The sequence below is a fragment of the Chrysemys picta genome, chromosome 2 (assembly GCF_011386835.1).
Source record: "Chrysemys picta bellii isolate R12L10 chromosome 2, ASM1138683v2, whole genome shotgun sequence".
In the NCBI taxonomy this organism is placed as follows: domain Eukaryota; kingdom Metazoa; phylum Chordata; order Testudines; family Emydidae; genus Chrysemys; species Chrysemys picta.
Genome location: NC_088792.1, coordinates 255,664,936 through 255,685,701, shown reverse-complemented (window position 1 = coordinate 255,685,701; position 20,766 = coordinate 255,664,936). Strand labels below are relative to the sequence as shown.

Sequence of the window (20,766 nt, the reverse complement as noted above, 5' to 3'; positions counted from 1 at the left end):
TGCTTTTGTTGTTGTTGTAACAGCAGCAATATTTTGGGACATGATCCACATACTTAAAATTGTATCCTTTTTTTTTTTGTAAAATGCAATCTTATTTGGAATAAGCCACACAGAATGACAGCATAGTAATCATAATTTCATTGAATCGCAGTCAGAGGTTACTTACCAGTAACTGCATAAAACGAGTCACAAAATGGAGTTACCTGGCTCCTGAATTACCACATGAAAAAAACTATATAGAATATTGAGACAAAGATTGCATAGCTGAAGGTTATGGCAGATAAGCTAGGGTATATAAAAGTAAAATATTTATATTTATTCTACATATTCCCTTTAATTACATTTATACTTTTTCTTCACATATTATAGAAAAAAAATATATATATACAAAATTTAAAATGCCATAGGTCTAGCCATTATGGCCTGAACGCATGATCATACTTTGATTGTATATTAACTCCAATAGCTATGTACTTTACAGTTCTCTGTAACCCAAATCTTCAGAAAAATCTACTTTTTATATTGATATTCAGTAATAACAAAATACCATTTCATCCTTTGAAACCATCAGTGTAGTGTCTCATATATCAGTACAGCCAACAACTCTAGATTTCTCATAAACTAATATTATAATCTTTAAAAATGTATTTATCATGGTAGTGCCTAGGAGCTGACTGAGTACAGGGCCCCATTGTAGTAAGCCCTGTACAAACTCAGAGTAATAGCCAGTCTCAGCCGCAAAAGCTTACAATCTAAATAGATAACACAGACAAAGGGTTGGGGGAAAGGATAGAACATACAAATATAGTGAACAATGGCACAGATGTCATGTTAGTATATTATCTCCTGGCATAGCTAGACTACATTTAACTGTGATATAAGCATTTTCATAACACAAAAGACACTGCAGAAAAGTACACATTAGGGTAATGATCTGGAGAGTCTGATTCCAAAATTGAAACAAACACCATAAACACTAAATAAAAAATCAGTTGAGACAGATACGTATAGACCCTCAGTGACATAAAAAAGGACTGCAATTGATATCTTCTGGTTTGTCATGAAGAAAATTGAGTATCAAAGCTGGCATTAATTCTATGAAATATTTTTCACTTCTATGGGGAGATTAATTTTTAGCAACATTCTTATTGCTTTTTGTTTTAAGACTACCTTGATTCAGGGAATTTTTATTTCTCGGTCCAATAGGTGTGACTTAAAATTCAGCAATTGCTTTAGACAACAAAATAATGTTACATGTGTACTTGGAGTGAACACTAATGCCCCAATCCCATAAAGATGTATGTACAGGCTTAACATTAAGCACACTGAGAAGCCCAATTGAAATTAATAGGACTACTGTAGTCCTTAAATTTAAATACACGCCTAAGATCTTGACACTGCAAACAGTAATACATGTATTTAACTTCATGCACATGAGTAGTCTAACTGACTTCAGTAGGACAACTCATGTAAGTTTGTGCAGGATCAGTGCCTAAATATTTCCTATACTATCTAAGGAATCACATACAGTCTGATTCTGTAAGGTACTTTAGCATGTGTCTAACTTTAAGCACATGAAGTGGTCTCATTTAATGCAATATGACTACTTCTGTGCTTAAAGTTAAGCACATGCTTAATTACTTTGCTCAACTGCGGCCATATTTAGGTAGTTATCTAAAGCAAAATTCTACATTTTTAGGGCTGACCACTGTACAATTTATGAATTACAAATGGGGAAAAATACATGAGTGAATAATTATCACACAAATTCTTCCACTGACCTAATAAAAGTCTATGCAATCAACAACATCAATTGCAGTTGGGTTTATTTTTGCTTATACAGCCTCCCAAAAAGCCTTGCAAGCAGAAAACAAACCCTCCTTTATGTACAGACCTTCATAAGGTTCTATCTCCTTGTCTCCATTGTCTAGGGAGAATAAAAATAAAACAAAAGGGGAACCAAAGAATAGGGGTTAAAAACAACAGCACTTTTACAAAAGGTATAACATACATCTTCATAAGGAGAAAAAAAAAGAGTGCATGGGCATTTAGACTGATTTTGCAAAGCACGTCTATATACTATCAATAGAAAAGCTGAAAATATATTTGATGCCAAAAATGTAGTTTTATTCCTATGATTTTGAAGATTCCTGAAAATGTTTTGTCTACTGAACAATGCTTTCATGACGCATTCAAAGGAACAGTATTGACAGTATCCATAAAATATGCATCGCCAAGCATCTTGCTGGTATTTATTTTTGTTGTTAAAGATGATGACCTTTTTCCTGTTCCTTCTGTGTCAAGAGTGATATCTATATTTATGCATGAGCTAATCATCCTTTGTACTTATGAGATTTTTCCTTGACTGTTGTTAGGAGCTTTGTACTACTATTCTACCACACACTGATCCTGATCCTAGAAAGGATGCTACATTCTCAAAACCAGGGAAGACAGTGGGCACTCAGAACCTTTCAGGATTAGACATTTTATGAAACACATTCATTACAGCAGAGTTTTATCAACAAAATGCAAAGCAACTGATATAGGACCTTCTGCTCCTGTTGAAGTCAGTACAAAATGTCCATCGACTTCAATGGGAACAGAATTGAATCAATGCATAGTCCACTTTGGTCTCTGTTTACTGAATTGTTTTGATGATATAGATTAGTTTAATTCAAGTAGCAGTAGATGTTAGACTGACTTTGAAAGAAATGGCGGATGATACAAAACACAAAACTATTGGCAAATACTGGTTCTACACAGGAAAAACTCAAGACCTTTAGGTTCTAATTCCAAAAGAAAGGTAGTAAATAATAACCAATCCCTGCTTCATTTTAGCAATCCACAAACAATTCTGAAGTCACAAAAAAATATCACTTACTTCTTTCCAATGTCCCCTTTGGTGGGAGCTGTGGTAACTGCCTGCCCCTTCTTCCTGCTACTGGAGTACTTGATGGGCTTGTTTGGACTGACCCAGTTCGAGGATGTGACCTACAGAACACACATCAAACAAAACATGCCCTTTAAAAGTCACATTCATCCTTAGATACCTACAGAGGTAATACAATGACTAAGAAAATTTTGGTGAACTTAGGACCTTTGAGGTACTGTAATGGTACTGCTGTCTTTTTTCATAGAAGGACTAGCTGACAATTAAACAGAGAAAACTCTAGCTGAAGAAAAAAGCCAAATAAGGCTAAATATTGAATGTAATATGTTTGTGTAGATGACTGCATATTTTCTGTGTGTATGTATTCATGTATGTGCATGTGTGCTTTTATTATATACACGCATACATACAAAACCATCTAGGGGCCACATGCTAAGATCCTTATTCCATTATATTCAGTTAAGCTTTGGGTTGGACTAAGTAAAAATGAAGTAAAACAGTGAGAAATGACATCAGGAATTGATTCTTGATATAATTAGCTTTCACTATCAGAAAGCTAAGAAATATATTTTATAATCCTAAACTGAGGTGCTGTTTCATTCAACTTCCTACTCGACCAAATTGGCTCCACATATAGTCGTACTTTCTTTACTGTAGTTGCACTAAAGAGAGTTTACATAAATTGGCAAAATTCTTCATCAGTAGTAATATAATGTACTTAAACAGGAACAAAACAGACTATGGCACAGCAAAATGTACTCAGAGAAAACAGTGGTTAATACACAACGTTAGTACAATCCATTTAAAGAAACTTTTTTTAAAAAAAAATAGTTTCATTTGATGTTGTTATGATGGCTGTTCCATAAGCGATGTCTGATGAACACAAACAATTTCTCATTCTGTAAGAGAAGAACATGATAGTTATGAGGTGCTTTATGTGGGAAATCACCCGGGATTCCTGATAAATGAGAAATCACAAAACAAATGTAGTTAAATACATTAGTAAACAAATTACAATGGCAGCCACACCATTATATCCACAATAGAATATAAATAGTGTGTTGGCACTGACAGGGTTAGTATCTACAGCTACTAGTGATCAGCCAAAGATGGAAGGCGATACCAATTAACTACTGGGAAAATAAAATGTGAGTTGGTGGGGCAAAGGGAATTAGTCTGATTGATTTGATTTGTCTGTTTCACCTCGATAAGGCAGGTGAAGGAGGGGCAGATCTTCCAGTCATTAATGAAGGCATCGACCTCATGAGGTTTGAGTCAGGACGCTCTGTGGATCGGGAGCGGGAGTTGGTCCGCTCTAGCACAGGACGCTGTTCTGTTGATCTGGATCTTTGATATGGCTGTCTATCTGGTGCTTCACAATTCCTGTAATGTTAGTCAAAAAGCAGCTCAGTTGACCTTTAACTGTTCTGTTAGTTATAAAACATGCTGCTTGGTATTGATTTGGAGAAAAATCATTGTTAAATACATTTTGGTAACTTTTCTGAGTTCGCTTCTTGATAACATACAGTATTTATAGATGTATGCAGTCTCTTATCCAAAACTCTGGATAAATGGGCTAAAATGTTTTCTGTGTCTCAATAATGACTTTCCATGCTATAACCTGTTTCCAGGCAATTTCTCAGTAAAACACTATTATTTTGTTAACCAACTACACCAGTACACCAAACATTGAAGGAAAAATCGATTTTATTAGAGAATATTAAACCTAGTTGATGTTAATAAGTTGCCTGGTTCTGCATTCTTGCTCATATAAGTAGTTCTTACCAATTACATTAATTTCATTAGCACTACTCATATGAACAAGTGTTCACAGGATAAGGCCCACAGTAAATATTTACAAGCTATAGCTGATCTAATTACAGTATGTTGATGTCAGCTGTAAGATTTAATTTCAGAAACAAAGGACATCTGTTAATATATACGCCATGCATTAAGGATGGTTTCATAAAGTTAGAGTACTCAATGTTATGGTTAATAGAGACCTCTAGTACCACTATCACAGTACACATTCAGATGTTCCACAAGGTAACATAAGATTTGTCTCTGGTAAAAGTTATCTTCCTGTTTTCTTGATCTATGGTGCCAGTGTAATGCCAGAAAGAGGAAAAAATTGAGATGTGAAAGGAAAACATGCGCAAAAGAAAATAAGAGGTTCCAAAACACCTGATTAAATTAAGATATAGTACAAAATAATTTGAAATTATTATTGGATTTCTGTAATACTTTTCTATCTCAGGTTATAGTCTGATCCTTTTGCTTGCGAAGAGAAATACAAAGGGGAAAAAGTTGGCTAGCAACTTCCTTAAATATACACATCTATTTTAAATTTTAAAACTAAGTTGTACATATTAGTTGGGCTGAATCTGTTATCATTTGTACCTCACACACCTCCAATGGAGTTGATGGAATCTCGACAGATTTACAAACTCTTAACCTAATAGTACCTTTTAAGGCTCTTCCTACAGCTAAGACCTGTATTTTACAATGAAGTTGGTTAATAAGAAGAGTGACTGGATGGTGATTAAATGTAAGAAAAAGTCAAGTTTTAATTAGTATTTTAAATAGAGAGAGAGATTGTAGGCAGCCTCATTATGAAGAGTCTTACGTTATTAACAGCATTATTTTTATAAAAGACTGTACTGAAGCAGAGCAAAGTTTTCTCTAGGGCTGCTAACTTTGCTGAGTGCTTTGATAAAAGAGTCATTAAAATGAATGTCTGTTCGCACCTTCCATGAGGTATAATTGGATTCCTAGAAAACAAAATGAAATTCTCCCAGGCAGGTCCAGAATAATGCCAGCCACCATTACCCTACTTCTAAAGCTCCCAACAAACAAAACACACCACAATGAGACACATCATGGTAATTATAAACTGAAGGCACTGACAATCAGGGGAGCAGTAAAACTAGCCTGGCACAAAAGCACAAAGATTACCTCAAGTCTTCTTCTGGCTCTATCAATTCTGTTTCTGAATGGGAAGCTTGATCAGCCAAAACATCCACTGTCTCGCTTCTTTAACATTGTGGATAAACAAAGAAGTGTAACCTTAGCTTTGTAATAGATGTTGCTTAGTTTAGATAACCATTTAAAGAAGGGTTTCAGTGCTACAAATGATGAGTAAGGGAGTCAAGCATCCACATGGTGGTGAAAAAATAATCTTTCTCTGGTTACAGAAATAAATTCTGAAGAAAGCAATTACCCCCTAGACCTGAATTATAAAAACAGTGCATGACTGAAGCCAGACTGTGCCTAGTCCTTGTGCAGGTGGGAAAGAGAAGGAGTTGGCACAAGGAACATCTCTCTCTCTTCCTTCTGCCTTCAACAGAGGGGCCAAGCACAACAGGAGTTCTTATACTAAGGGAGTGAGAAAACCCTTGTAGAACTAGTGCTGCTTCCGTGCTCATCTCTGTAAAAGAGGAAGTCTCTGCCCACTATAGGAGTTGGGTTTGCTGTCTGGGGTCAAGCAGTGCCTGGTCCTTGCACCCTCTTCAGAAGGGATGCACATGCTGTAATCTGCAGAAGAGATACAATGCCAACCAAAGAACCAGCTGCAGAAATACGGCTCCACCTCACCTATAATATATGGCTGTATTGGTCACAATCTGGCCATAACAGTGGATGGATGAAATTTTTTAAAACCCCTAAGCAACTTAGGGGCATAAGTCCTACTGTCAAATGACTTTCAGTGGGACCTGAGTGCCTGAGTAACTAAGGTGCTTTTGAAAATCCTATCCAATATGAATATAATTTATTCATATGAACTACTGAAAGCATTTTAAAGGGGAAAAATAGATAGTCAAAGTTAAAGCTATCCAACACCCACAGCATTACTTAAAGTGTTTTGAAACTCCTTTGCATTAACAATAGACTTTGTGCAAAGGTTTTCATTTTTAAATCGAATGAAATGTCAGTATGGCCTCCCACTTCTCCTTTAGTACTACCTACTTCACCATCCTTCTATCTCTACTGGCAAAGAACATTCACTTTAGGTGGTCTATTCTCTTATCAGCGTGTGGGAGATTTGTGCATATAATTCTCCCACGCACTGACGGAAGAATGGATCAGTAGGTGTTTACATCTTAACCAAGTATATCTATCACATTGACAAAGTTTCAGCTTTCTGTAAGCCACCATGTAGAACAGCACTCTGGCTATTCTAAGTTTAAAATAAACACTTTAAAAGGCCAAAATTTAGAATTACCAAGATGTTATAAGGAAAGTCTCCCCTAGTATACAGTAATAATTGTAAATTCTGTTCACTAGCATCTAACTTGAAGGGTTACAATGCCTTGAGTTAACTACTAATTTATGTGCATTGGTTCATGCTCAGATTCTGAGAATGTCCAAAGTTAATAGTTTTTTCGATACACCAAGTTAGCATTTCTAATTTTTAATTATTCAAAAATGAATGTTACTTTTCTTAACAAGTAAAAAGGAGAATCTTCATCAAATGAATAAATAGTAATTTATCCAAATGCATTTGTACAGAAAGACTTTTAGGAGGCAAACAACAGTGAATAATCATAAAAGCTGCCAGTGCATGCACACAGACATCTCACTATTTCCCAAAACAATTGGACGTTCTTCACATAGTTTAGCTGCCATCCCATGTGCAATATTCATTTTACTGTGCACAATACATAAAAAGTAGGTTATAGCAGCAGGCCAGTTAGAATCACAGTTTGTTAAAATTTCAAAAGTAGTTAATATGTCCTTGTAACAAAGAACTGAAGAAACAGAAGTACACTAGAAGTAAATGTACACTATGGAAGGGTTTTTAATGCAACTTTTGTGATCATATCAGGCTTTCACTACTTCTAGAAACACTTAGCAAATAACAAGAGAAATACAAAAGGTACAATATCTAATAGTCATTACTTCAAGAATAGGCCAGCTATTATCCAATGGGATACCTGTCAGTGTCCGTGGAAGGTTGCTGGATTTCAATCCTCGGACATGCTGTTCTTCTACTAGCTATAGGAACTTTGCTGTTTAGTCACAGACACAAGATCCTCTGTTAGCATAACATAAATAAGCATGTCTGCAAAAAGTGAGATTTCTAGTAATAACCATTGAGTCATGAATATTGTAACAGGAAGTGTGCGAAGATGTGAAGGAGTAGTTCATTGTAACAGCACAGAGATAGAGAAATACTGTAACTAGTTAGCAGCAGCAGGTTAATTTCATTTTTATGAGGATCATAATCAAATACATATAAAGAAGCTTAACATAATATAAAAAGTTTGTTCTGGTATAGTATTTAGTGCAGAAAAGAGTTCAATGCTTGCATCTACTCTAGTAAATAAAATATAAATAAAGTAATGTATGTGAATAGTCAATCATATATTATATGGCATATACTATTGTGTGTGTGTTATAACTATATAGAGAAAAGTGATGATATAGTATAAAGATTTTCAGTGGAACTACACTCATTATCTGACTCTTCATTGACATCAGTTTGGGATGGTTGCATTACATATGGACAATGCCATGAGTGAATTACACTAGTCATTCCAAGCAAGTGCCAATAAAACCTTTATGCCACACCATGGTCTCACGTCATCTGTTAATGTTAGAACTACTATTACAGAAATATTTTAGGAAGTTTAAAAAAAAATGATTTGGTCCATTTTTTTCCTATCTTTTCTTCCTACAAAGCCAATTCGCTTAATTCTGTTGCCTATCTTTGACCTGAGCGGATAGTCAAATTTCAGGGCCCTGGGGACATTCTACTTGGAAGCAGAAATTGATGGAGACTGGTATTCTTTAGAGTGACCATACAGCAAGTTTGAAAAATCGGGACGGGGGTGGGGGTAATAGGAACCTATATAAGAAAAAGACCCCAAAATCAGGACTGTCCCTATAAAATCAGGACATCTGGTCACCCTAGTATTCTTTGATGCAATCTTGTTTATTTACAAGAACTATACAAAGTCCTGCTTCAACAAATGAATTAGGAACCAAAAGAAAGAGAAGCAGTTTTTTAGTTTACAGCCGAAGCCTCTTTAGCCAACATGCCAAGAATCTCTCTCTCTAACTTTTCCCATGGTCACCCTGTGCTCACAGGCTCCTGCTTGACTTGCTTGACTCTTTCTCTTTCTCTGTTCTCATCTGTTCTCAGTGTGTGTGTGTTCTACTTTCCCTCACACACATCCACATCCACCTACTTGATCATAATACCAAGTGGAATCTCCCGCCCACCTGGTGCTAGTTTCCAGGCACACTCTATTTAGCCTTGTTTTAGGTGTGGCCCCTTAAATATCTCTTACAACTATCTTAAATGAAGGGCGCATTCACACATCAGTTTGAATGAAGTTTTAACCCACTGCAAGATTTTACCCAGCTCATAATAATACCATGAATTCAACAACATAGGCCTTGGAAGAAAAGAGAAAAAATAACTAATACATTTTTTAAATACTTCTAAAAGTTACCTGAATAGCTTTTCTTTACATTATATTTCAGTTTAAATATTAAAAAAAAAAAAAATCTCACTAACATCCAAGACTTGGTACAAGTAGAGTGTGTACTGTTCAGAAAGGGGATTCAGGACTTTCTAATTATTAATAAATCTTTCTAATAAATCTTCAGTTGCCACAGATCATATTTAATACTACTTCAAATGAAAGCAGACACAGCACCATGAGGTGATGACATTGTTAGCTTAATTTAAAGGATCCCACTTTCCACTTTTAGGGTATGTCTACACTACCCGCCGGATCGGCGGACAGCAATCAATCTGGCAAGGGTCAATTTATTGCATCTAGTCTAGACGCAATAAATCGACCCCCGAGCGCTCTCCCGTCGACTCCTGTACCCCACTGCCGCAAGAGGTGCAGGCAGAGTCGATGGGAGAGTGGCTGCAGTCGACTCACCGCAGTGAAGACACCGTAATGAGTAGATCTAAGTACATTGACTTCAGCTATGTTATTCACATAGCTGAAGTTGCATAACTTAGATCATTCCCCCCCCCCCCCACAGTGTAGACCAGGCCTTAGATTTTAAGGGCTTGTCCACAGCAAGGGTCTTGATGCACAGCAAGCTAGGTATAAATCTGCGTACACTAGCCTGCTGTGAACTAACTGGCCATGTGGACCCTGATACCCAGTGCACTAAGGATATGTCTTCACAGCACAGTTAGCTTGAGTCATAACTGGAATTTTACCCCTAATTTGACTCCTATCCACACAAAAATCTCTAGCTTGAGTTAAGTGGTGCTTTGGCCTTGAGCTAGCTGATCTGTCATGAGTGGGTAGGTTGAAGCCTGATGATGCTGATGCTCCAGCTATTAATGCAGCGAGGATGCAACAGCTCAAGTTACAACAACTCAGCAGCAGCCAATCCAATCACTCTGCTAATCCAATCACTGTGCCGCTAATCAAATCAATGTGTAATTCCAGTGCTGTTTTGAAGTGTGGTCCCTCTCATTCAAGCTACCATATCTGGAGTGCAGTAACCTGAGTGTACTAACTCAAGCTAACTGTTGCAGTGAAGACAAGCCCTAACAGTTCTGTAGTGCACTTTGACCTACTGCTGTGTCAAACAGCAGAAGGTCAGAGTGCACTACATGCACTATGTCTATGTGTGGACAAGCCCTAAGATTATTTCTCAAAAAATAAGCATACCAATCCCACATGGTACAGGGACCTCTGCATGCATACAATGGCATGGCTTGACTCATTTTTATTTCAGTATGGCTCCTTAATTTTAAATTTTAATACAAAAAATCTTTGAAAAACCTGTTTGAGTGGTTGGACATTTATGCAAAGTATCCTTTTACTATGTGAATGTGAACAAATGTAAACACCCTTTTGCTTTCATTTTGAATATATTAATTAAAAAAAATCACCACAGGTTTCTTGTACTCATGGGACCTCTTCTCCCTCCTCCCACCACCTATAGGAACACAACTGCCTTTCAGCGGTGCTTTGTATCTCAACAACCACTTTTGACTCTCTCCCTCTAATCTCGCTTCTCTTCTGCTGCCTTCTCCTCTCCCACAGCCCATTCCCTACAACTGAGTATACTAAACCTCTTAAAAATAATCATATCAATGTTAATAGAAATACTAAAATTATTCAAACATGAAAATCCAGAATTAAGTCTTACATTATATGTTTAAAATGCTATTTTCCCCTAGGTAATTCAGTGTATACATAAATTCACCCACTCACTGGAAAACTCTGAAATATTTAATTAAAATGGTACCTTAAAATGGAAAGATGTATATGCACGGTAGCAATTTTCAAAATTCCCAACTGAACATGTAATTTAATGAATGAGAAGTAAGGGATATATCAGGCAATACAAACAGAAACAATGCCCAATAAGGGCTCAATTCCTTAAAGGTGCTGAACCCTCTAGTCCAATCCAGCAAAACACTTAACTACATGAGTATTCCCACTGATGTCAGCAGGACTGTTCTCAGGCTCAGAATTAAACTTGCGTGTTTTGCTGGACTGGGTTTGAGTTCACAGAACCTTTCAGGGTTGAACACTACATTTGAATGAAATACATGACCTATAATTCAGCCTACAATAGTTAGACACAAAGGTTCATCCTCTGCTCTGAATTTCCTTGCTTCTGGGGTTTTGTTCCAAATCTTAGATGCTACTAATAACAATTTCTGATGTAATTTTCCTTTATTTTTCACTAGTAATTTGCTTTAAAAGACTGATACCCTGGCAGATCTTTAATTATAATTGTAAGAGTCCACAGAAAGGCTTTGATTCTGGAAAGATTTATGTATCTGCTTAACTTTCTGCACCAGGCCGTAGTGCCATATGTCAATGGGACCACTTGCAGGGTGTAAATCTGGCCCTACTGAAGTCAATGGGCGTTTTGCCATTGACTTTAAAAAAGGTCAGGATTTGGCCCAAAGTCCATGGAATTAATCCCATGTTTAATTCCTCTCATAATAATGTAATTAATTTCATTATTTGAAAAGTTTGCATAATTATTAAGGATTTTTAAAATATTCAAAATATTCTTAATAGTCTGGTTAAATGTCAAATTGAACCATAGCTTCCCCAAACCAACTTTTGCTTTTTTTGTAACAGCTGTGCTGATCTTAATTAAAATTGGTACACAGAGTACCAACACAAATTGTTTCTTGAATTACAAACTTTGGATATTTTTTCTTCCGATACCTTACCATATTAATCTCTATTATGAGCTGAGCCTAAGAAATATCGATAAATAATAAGGGTATTCTAAGTTTCTAGTGCAACAAAATGGCTTAGACTTACATCTTTTTTTTTTGCACTCCATAGCATTAGTTTAAATGGACCAAATTAATATTTTTTCTAATTTGGAGTTAAGAAAAACAACAAGACGGAGCTAGGACCTGGTATGTCAATTTTCAATACAAATATATTTTTATATTACAACTGCTGATAGATCATTTAATTGCAGATGTGCTGATAGAATCTTGTATTGAAGGGAAACTGTCAAATTGGAAAACAAATAATCAGTGGAACATTTTGTACCTAATACCGTCGCAAGGAATATCTTATATATCTAGAACAGAAAAAGATAATAAAAAGCATTCATTTTTTTCTCTCATTTGCATGCTGCTCCTGCACTGTTTCAGGGGGAGCTCACATGCATATTCTACCCCAGGCTCTGCAAGAGGATGTTCCCCATTACCAGTTAAACTGAAACTAAAAAGTCAGCAGGCAGGTGAGTGCACAGAAAGAAAAGGGACAGGAGGCAGGTGAGTGCACAAAAAGAAAAGGGACAGGATGGTGATGTTGCTCTGGGGCCCATCCAAAAGTCTGTTACAAACATAGCTGCGGAGCAGGAACACTGATTAATTTTTTTTACTTTGGTCATAATTCTCTGGATGGGTGGTGTTGGTGGCCTCTGATATACAAGGATGCCAGACTAGATGGCTAACAAAAAAATTCTCATTAACACTGGAACACACAGAGCAAATACAAATTACTATTTTAGTTAAATCTTTAGTCCTAAAGATATTAAAATAAGTGGTCACATATCTACAATTTCTTTCAATATACATGGTCAATCATTCACACTTGTACAGTCTATAATATTCAGATCAGCACAGCTTGAGACTTGTTCATCTGTTTTATACAGGCAAACATACATTTGACTAAAAATTTCTGCAAAGTTAAATGTCTACTTTGTGCTGCTATAGAAAAATGAATAAATACACCATTTCCATACTAGAGACACAAATAATGTTACTAACAAAACAAAATGAAAATATAACTTTGTACTCTTTCAATAGTTATAGAATTTTTTCTACGCTACTTTATATTTGAAAAATTAACACAATACATGTAGCATTTCAAATATCCATTTATATTTACAGGCTTCATTTTGTGTAATTTAAAACATATTTTTGAGATTTAAAATATTATAGGACAGAGACAGATAAGTGGTTATTATTTTTATATAATGAATTCATATTTATCCTAAAATAAATATAAGGCGTTTTTACATAAAATGATTGTAAAAGAAAAGAAAAGAAAAGAAAAGAAAAGAAAATAAAAGAAAAGAAAAGAAAAGAACACTGCAGGTCCACTGATGAAGACCTTAACCAGCTCTCACTACAGAAAAATTCCCAGTAAATCAATGGGAGTAAGGACTTCAGAACTGACCACTATATGCATCGCACTATGTGCTTGATCCCCCAAGATCCCATTCAACAAGTACCCAATAGGGCTGCTCACTGCAGTAAGGGCTGGTAGGATCAGGTCCAATTTCTTTAAGCTAAATTCAGTACTGGACTTTAACTTATCTTGTTCCAAATTGTATGTGTCCTTTGTCCACCATAATCCTTTTTCTCAAGAACAATCCAACATATTAAAAAAGATTCACATAAAGTAGTTCAAGCATCATCACTGTTCTTTCTATCCTCATAATAGAAACCTTGGAAAGAGACAAGCCAACAAATATGCCTTTTCTGGGATCAGTGGAGAAAGAAATGGAGGATGATTTACATGATGTCAGAAATAAAATTTGTTACTACAATTAGTCAACTCTACAAGCAGATTAGGAACACATATTTGGTAACACTACACTCTTTACTTACCCATAGTTTTCAGCTGAACCATTGACTACATGATCTGCCCATGAACTTGCACCATTGTACCACCTTTACAATGCAGTTAAAATAAAGAGGTGTTATAAATAAATATAGGTAATATTAAAAACACTATAATTCACGTGTCATATTTGCTTCTCACTAATCTGGAGATTTTTTTCAATTGCTTCCAATACGTTTTCTGCATTTCCTCTTCTTTGCTAAGAGGTATCAGGAAAAACAGGTGCTTTCTGGCAACAGTTATGTATATTTTTTCCAGATCTAATTCCCAACATATTTCAGTAAGTGAATTTTATCATTTTCAGCAAGTTTGCCTATTAACTTCTTTCTTTAAGGTTTGATCCTTCAATGCTTTCACATGCAATATTTCCATTGCCTTTGAGTCTGTGTGGAATACTTTTAAGATTAGACCATAGAGGGATAGTGTCAAACTTAAAAGCCATATACTGTAAGCCAAACCATTTTCTTTACCTATGTCCTAAAAACACCTCTAAATAGTGAAGCATTTTTTAAAATTCTGTTTACTGTTATCTATTGAAGATTTTTTTTGGTGTGATTCTTTATTTGTTTTGGAGGGAGGCGGAGGGGGGTGTTGCATTTCATTCAGGCCCCACAATGAAAAATCAATGAAATGACAATCATTACTCTGCATTGCTCTAGATGAGCTAAACGATTTAAACATGTATAACATGACATCAGCAACATCAGTCAAAAACAACATCAAGCGGTTTGTAGAAAGGTTATTGTAGCAGGCTGTCCACCCGCTCCTGCCCTGAAGGGCTTAAAACAGCCCTGGGAGAGGGCTGTGGTAGGGAAAACCTGTGCTGATTGGGTAAGTAGTCACAGCTGGGCCACACCCCAATCAGGCCACAGCTGGCCCTATAAAGAGGTTGTGGGCTGGGAGCACAGGCAGTCTCTCTGTGGGCGCAGAGAGAGAAGGGCCTGGCTGCCTGGGACTTGAGTAAGGTACCGGTGTGGGGAATGGGGCAAGGGAGCCAGGGAGCTCCCGCCTTGAAAACCCCAGGCTGCAGACCTAGCCAGAGGCCTGAAAAGGTACTGTGGTTGCAGGGGTGCAGCCTGGGGGTAGGTGGAAGCAACAGGTTCAACCCCCCCCTTGCCAATAATGAGCGATATGGACTGCAGTGTACCCCAGAGTGCGGGGGGTAGATGAGGACTGGCAGTGAACACTGAGGCAAGGTGGGGATAGAGGGTGAGGATTCCCCTGGGAGGGGAGCCCAGACAGTGGGGTACTGCCAGGGGGCAGCACCCAAGGGAGAGGGGCACCGGGGTCTAGGAAGGAGATGGGGCCAGCGACAGTGGGACATTGGCCTGCAGAGAGCGCTCCAAGGCTGGAAAGCTAATTTCCATACCGGACCAGCAGGAAGCGCCATGGGGCGAGCTGCGCATCGCTACAGTTATGTTTGAATGGAAGCAGAATTGGAAAAAGAGACTCTGGGGAGATGGAGTCACAACCTCTAAGTTAAATACCTGTCCTTCTTCCAGAAACCACATGATAATCTTCTTACCATTCATTACCCTAAAACTCTGGAAACGTGCAATTCATATAACTCTGGGTTAGAGAGACGGTGATGCAAATCAACCTTGGTACTACATGGAATCCTCAGATCTCCTGCAAGTGGCCTGGGTATGTAGCATTGAGACTACAGTGGTTTCATGGATCAATGATCTTCTGAAGATGATGAACAAGAACCAGGACCAGGATTTTCAAAGAAGTCTATGGGATCCTTGAAAATCAAAGGGAGTTGGATGCCTAATTTCTCTGGATTCCATTGAAAATCCCAGACCAGGTGTCTATGCTGAACTTCTTAGTGATTTTGATACTGCTGAACACAAGGTATTTGCTGAAACTATTGCAAAACATGGCAAGAATGGATGGAGTAGTTCTTGAGTAACAGAGTTCTTTCCTCTGAGGTCTCAGGGTGTAGAATTGGAGCAATCTCATGTGGAGTATTACACAATTCTGCTGTCACCCTTCCTGATCAATGTGTATATTAGGTAGTTGAGGGAAGACAATGAAGTGGTATAGGCTTTACTTGCGTCTTTACTATGTAGATGTCACTCAGCAGTTCATCTCCATTTCATACCAATCTCGGCTGGAGCAGTTGATGGGGTTATGTATCTGGCCAGGACCAAGACTTGGATGAGGCAATTTACACAGGACCCACCAGCTTCTGGATCAGGGATCGGCAACCTTTGGCACGCAGCCCATCAGGGAAATCCAGTGGCGGTTTTCTGGTCCAGGACAATGGGGGCTGCAGGAAGTGGTGGGGCCAAGGGATGTGCTGGTCGCCACTTCCCGCAGTCCCCGTTGGCCTGGAACGGCGAACCGCGACCTGTGGGAGCTGCGATTGGCTGAATCTGCGGACGCTGCAGATAAACAAACCGTCCTGGCCCGCCAGCGGATTTCCCTGATATGCCGCATGCCAAAGGTTGCCGATCCCTGTTCTGGATTATCAGACAACAGCAGAAAGCAAAAGTGCTCCTGATCATGTGTGCTAGACCAACATGTTGCAAACTTTTGTTTCAGGTTCAAAATTTGTATCAGTGATCTGCTATTTTGTCAACTCAGGTTTGGATTACTGAAACTATAGAACATGATGGTCCGTTCATTAAAGGGTGTTTCTTAGGCCTGGTCCCCACTAACGCCCCACTTCGGACTCAGGTACGCAAATTCAGCTACGTTAATAACGTAGCTGAATTCGAAGTACCTTAGTCCGAACTTACCGCGGGTCCAGACGCGGCAGGGAGGCTCCCCCGTCGATGCCGCGTACTCCTCTCGCCGAGCTGGAGTACCGGCGTCGACGGCGAGCACTTCCGGGATCGATCCGGGATCAATTTATCGTGTCTAACCCAGACGCGATAAATCGATCCCAGAACATCGATTGCCTGCCGCCGGACCCTCCGGTAAGTGTAGACGTACCCTTAGAGGAGGTGTGTTATCCTTGATGATCTTCACTGATTTTTCAATCCATTTCTGGTTTTAATCTGTAAAGTCTTAACTGGGTTGGATCTTTGGTTACCTTTGAGATTCCATCTCTTTTCATATTTTAACATGACAATAGAGATAATCTTAGGCACTCAATATCTTAGTTAAATTGGGAGAATGCTAGGGGTGGGGGAGAGGTGCATTTTCAGTTAGGGGTCCTCAACTGTGAAATCTGATTCTCATATCAGTTTGCTAAACTGAGAATTTGTTTACTTCCGGGTCATACTGAAAAGCCCATTTGTTCCCTCAGCCTTTTCCTTAGGGATAGGAGTAAGCTGATGGGTTAGAGTGTGGTAAAGTTCTAATTGTGGCTTGATCTCAGGGGTTTGGTGCAACTGAGTTGGTTTGATTTTTAGTTGTTTTATTTTTTCTATCTCGGGTGTTTTGGACTGGATGTAGATGCATCCAGAGCAGTGGATAAGACCATTTGTTAAAAATTGCAATACATACATAAAATACAGTCAACTCCTGTTTTCTGCATTATGACTCCATGGCCTTGGAATGGTTCATATTCCATTCTAACTCAATGACCTTGCCTAATAGGTAATTTACATTATTATGATGATTATGCTTACATTTATTTTTAATTATTTATGATATAATAATTTTAGGAAGAGAAGTGTCTTTTTGTGTCTTTATTTTTATTAATAACAGCATTTAAAACTAAATCAGTGCTGTATTAATTATAAAGTTGTCATAGTGGCTGTTTATGAAATGATCAAGACCATCTTGATTTTAGAAAATTAATTGTTTGGATTAATTATATTGTAATAACTATATCAATAAAACATCAAACCTCTATTTAAAAATAGTATAGAGGTCTTTTACTATAGACAATTGTAATCTATAAATGCGAATCTAAATTTTACAAAAGGGATATAAATATGATTGTATTTGTGTATGATGTTTGAATGTAGACTAAATAAATAGCTTGTTGTTAATGAGTTACCAATTCTCTCAACTCTTCTCACACTTTTGAGCTGACTAGATGTAGTCTCAGAATTGTGCAAATTTTCAGATGTCCCTCCTAAATTTTGGAGGGACAATAGTGACTTAGTCTTCAGTTCAGCAAAGAACTCAAGCATGTGCTTAATCACACTGAAATCAATGCAACTACTTGCATGCTTGAAGTTAAGCATATGCTTAAGCACTTTGCTAGATCAGAGCCTTAAAATAATACAACTGAGAAAACTACACTGCCCTTTTAACAATAAAATTACTTGAAAATCCTAGCTATGTGAGGCATATTGAAATTAAGGGGGAAACCACCTAACTCACCTACATTGTTGGTATTTTCCCCCACTCCTCCCTACCAATAAACATGTTTCCATGTAACATTTGTACTTAAAATACAGAAAGTAGTTCATGTAGTGCTAAAATAACATTTAACTTTTCAAACCATGAAGCCTGATTGCTCCAAATGTAAACAAATACTCCATGAAATGCATTGTAAATCTCAGTATCATGATTCTTGGCCAATTCATAATTCTACAGTACACTGCTCACAAAATGTTATATTACTAAAACTTATCTATTTCTACTATATAAATGAAAATACCTTTCAGGAGTATGGGTAGTGTCGTCATAATATGTATTAGGCACTCTTCTCTCCTGCCTAGTCCTCCTGAATATGAAATAAATAGCACAGATATTTTAGACATTTTAATAGTGCCTTATAATTGAGTGTTTTTCCTTGTTGTATCATAGAGATGATGTACATACAGTATGCTAGTCCACTTCCTGTACAGCAATAGCTACTAAAAACATAAATATTCAAGGCAAATTAATTTAATTTTTTTCACATTCAATTAGTATTCAGCCATGATTAATAATGTATTCAGGCCTTGTGAGCTATACAAAGATTTTTCCTATCAGCTCAGTCATGTCAGCATGTAAGTGGGGTTTAAGCAGGTGAGTATTTCAGCAAAAATAAGATATGGATGTTGTGAAATTCCATGATTGCTAACAGAAATCAAAAGTTCATTTCCTTACTGTAAAGTGGGGCAATAAAATAGCTGAATGGATGAGAAATACATCTCCTGCACCTAAATGCATAAATCAGCTTCCATTGTTCTCCAAGCACAATCCCTTCAATGTAAACAAAAAGGATGAAAATAAAAGGGTCATGAAGGCATATTAAAAGAATAAAAAATATGGTCTCTTAAGTGATGAAGCTGGGCTTTGAGATGCCAGATGAGAAGGGAAGCATTCAAAAGAGTCCACCCAAAACTCAAGTTTGATATGAGTGTGACTAGTGAATATTGGCACAGCTAGACTAGATACACAAAATGTTTTCCTTTTAAAATGAATTTGTAATAAAAATGTTGAGACCATTATGCTATACTTTTGAGTTCTTCTGAGTCTATTTAAACGGAGTGACTGTGGAAGTGTGAACTGTGATCTGACCCAAAATCATTGTATTGAGTTTGTGAATAAGGAAAGAAATGGAGGAGGAAAGCAGCTGAATGATTTCCCAAGTGTTTATAAAAGGGCAAGTAAAGCTCTGAAAGGCCAGCTGACTTTGATCTGAGTAGAAATTAGGTACTGTGTGGTAAACTGGGCTGGGTACCAACTAGTGCAACCATCTGGGCTATTACATTAAAAGAGGTCAACTACAAGTTGGAAACCAGGAGTTCATGAATTAACAGACATCAGAGGGGTAGCCGTGTTAGTCTGGATCTGTAAAAAACAACAAAGAGTCCTGAGGCACCTTAAAGACTAACCGATTTATTGGAGCATAAGCTTTCATGGGTGAATGCCCACTTCGGGCATACATGAGTATCCTGGTATTAATGGGTTCCAAACAAAAGACAACCTGTAGTAATAGCAAACTGCCATAAAGAATGGCTATTGAAAGATCTAAGACAGTTTGATGTGGCATAGGTTCCTTTTTTGTTTGTGAACAAAGATCATGAGAGCTATGCATGAAGTACAAGTAGATTTTTACTCTGGAGACACAGGTGGACTCAAATGGCAGCTAAGTCACTGAAAGACATAAAGAAAGCTGAAATGGTTAGAGATCAAATGAAATGATTATCAGAAGAGTTATGAAAAGCTGAAAACCTGTATGGAATGGAGACATGATATAAAGGAAGGCTGAAGAATACAACATCTAGAAAGACTAGAAGCTAAAGGAAGAGCAAAAGAGGAACACGCAGGCAGCCATCTCAAACTGATATCATCAACGGCTAGTCTAATTGACAAGAAAGAAGAAGATTCCAATGAGGAGAGCCCATGGGAGGTAAGTAGCTGGCCCTGAATGATTAACAGCAAGCACTGCAGGCAACCATCAAACAGAGAGAAGCAGCAAGTAATGCTGATTAATGAGTCCATAGTGAGAAATATGCTACAAGATATCTTTGGGCCAGAAAAAAACAGGATTGCCTGCCTTTTCCTGTATGTCAGTACAAAATATGTTATAAAATAATGCTTGATATCCTGTCAGAATATGGAAGAAAAACAAGAAAAAATAGGAGAAATTATGGAGACTATAATCTATTAGATTTAACTAAAACTTGGTGAGATGATTCTCATAATTGGAATGTCAACATAGATAGATACATGCCACTTGGATTGAAGAGATCGAAACATTCCTTAAATCTGAAGGCACTCTGAACCTCAATAGGCCATTTTGATAGTTGAATTAAGCCTGCGCAGGGCTATTTTTGCTTTACTAGATTTCTTTTCTGACTCCAGCTGAAGTTTGTTACAACTACTCAGGGCTTTGAGCAAAGTTTCAAACTATCCCACAATTCACATATGGGTTTTCAGTTA

General features: G+C 37.4%; 1 protein-coding gene across 25 annotated transcripts in view; it reads right to left on the bottom strand.

The window, feature by feature from the left end:
- Positions 1-20,766, bottom strand: part of RIMS2 (regulating synaptic membrane exocytosis 2) — a 782,248-nt gene that overhangs the window by 194,262 nt on the left and 567,220 nt on the right. For 8 of the 25 annotated variants that reach the window (XM_065585993.1, XM_065585982.1, XM_065585999.1 and 5 more), the window contains 4 exons: positions 18,551-18,616; positions 13,974-14,036; positions 4,094-4,273; positions 2,882-2,991 (listed from right to left, as the gene is read on the bottom strand). In XM_065585993.1, coding sequence (XP_065442065.1) covers positions 2,882-2,991; positions 4,094-4,273; positions 13,974-14,036; positions 18,551-18,616 — 419 coding nt within the window. Of the gene's footprint in view, positions 1-1,816; positions 1,928-2,881; positions 2,992-4,093; positions 4,274-13,973; positions 14,037-18,550; positions 18,617-20,766 lie in introns of those variants that run through there. The other 17 variants (XM_065585986.1, XM_065585983.1, XM_065585991.1 and 14 more) reach the window with 7 other exon arrangements.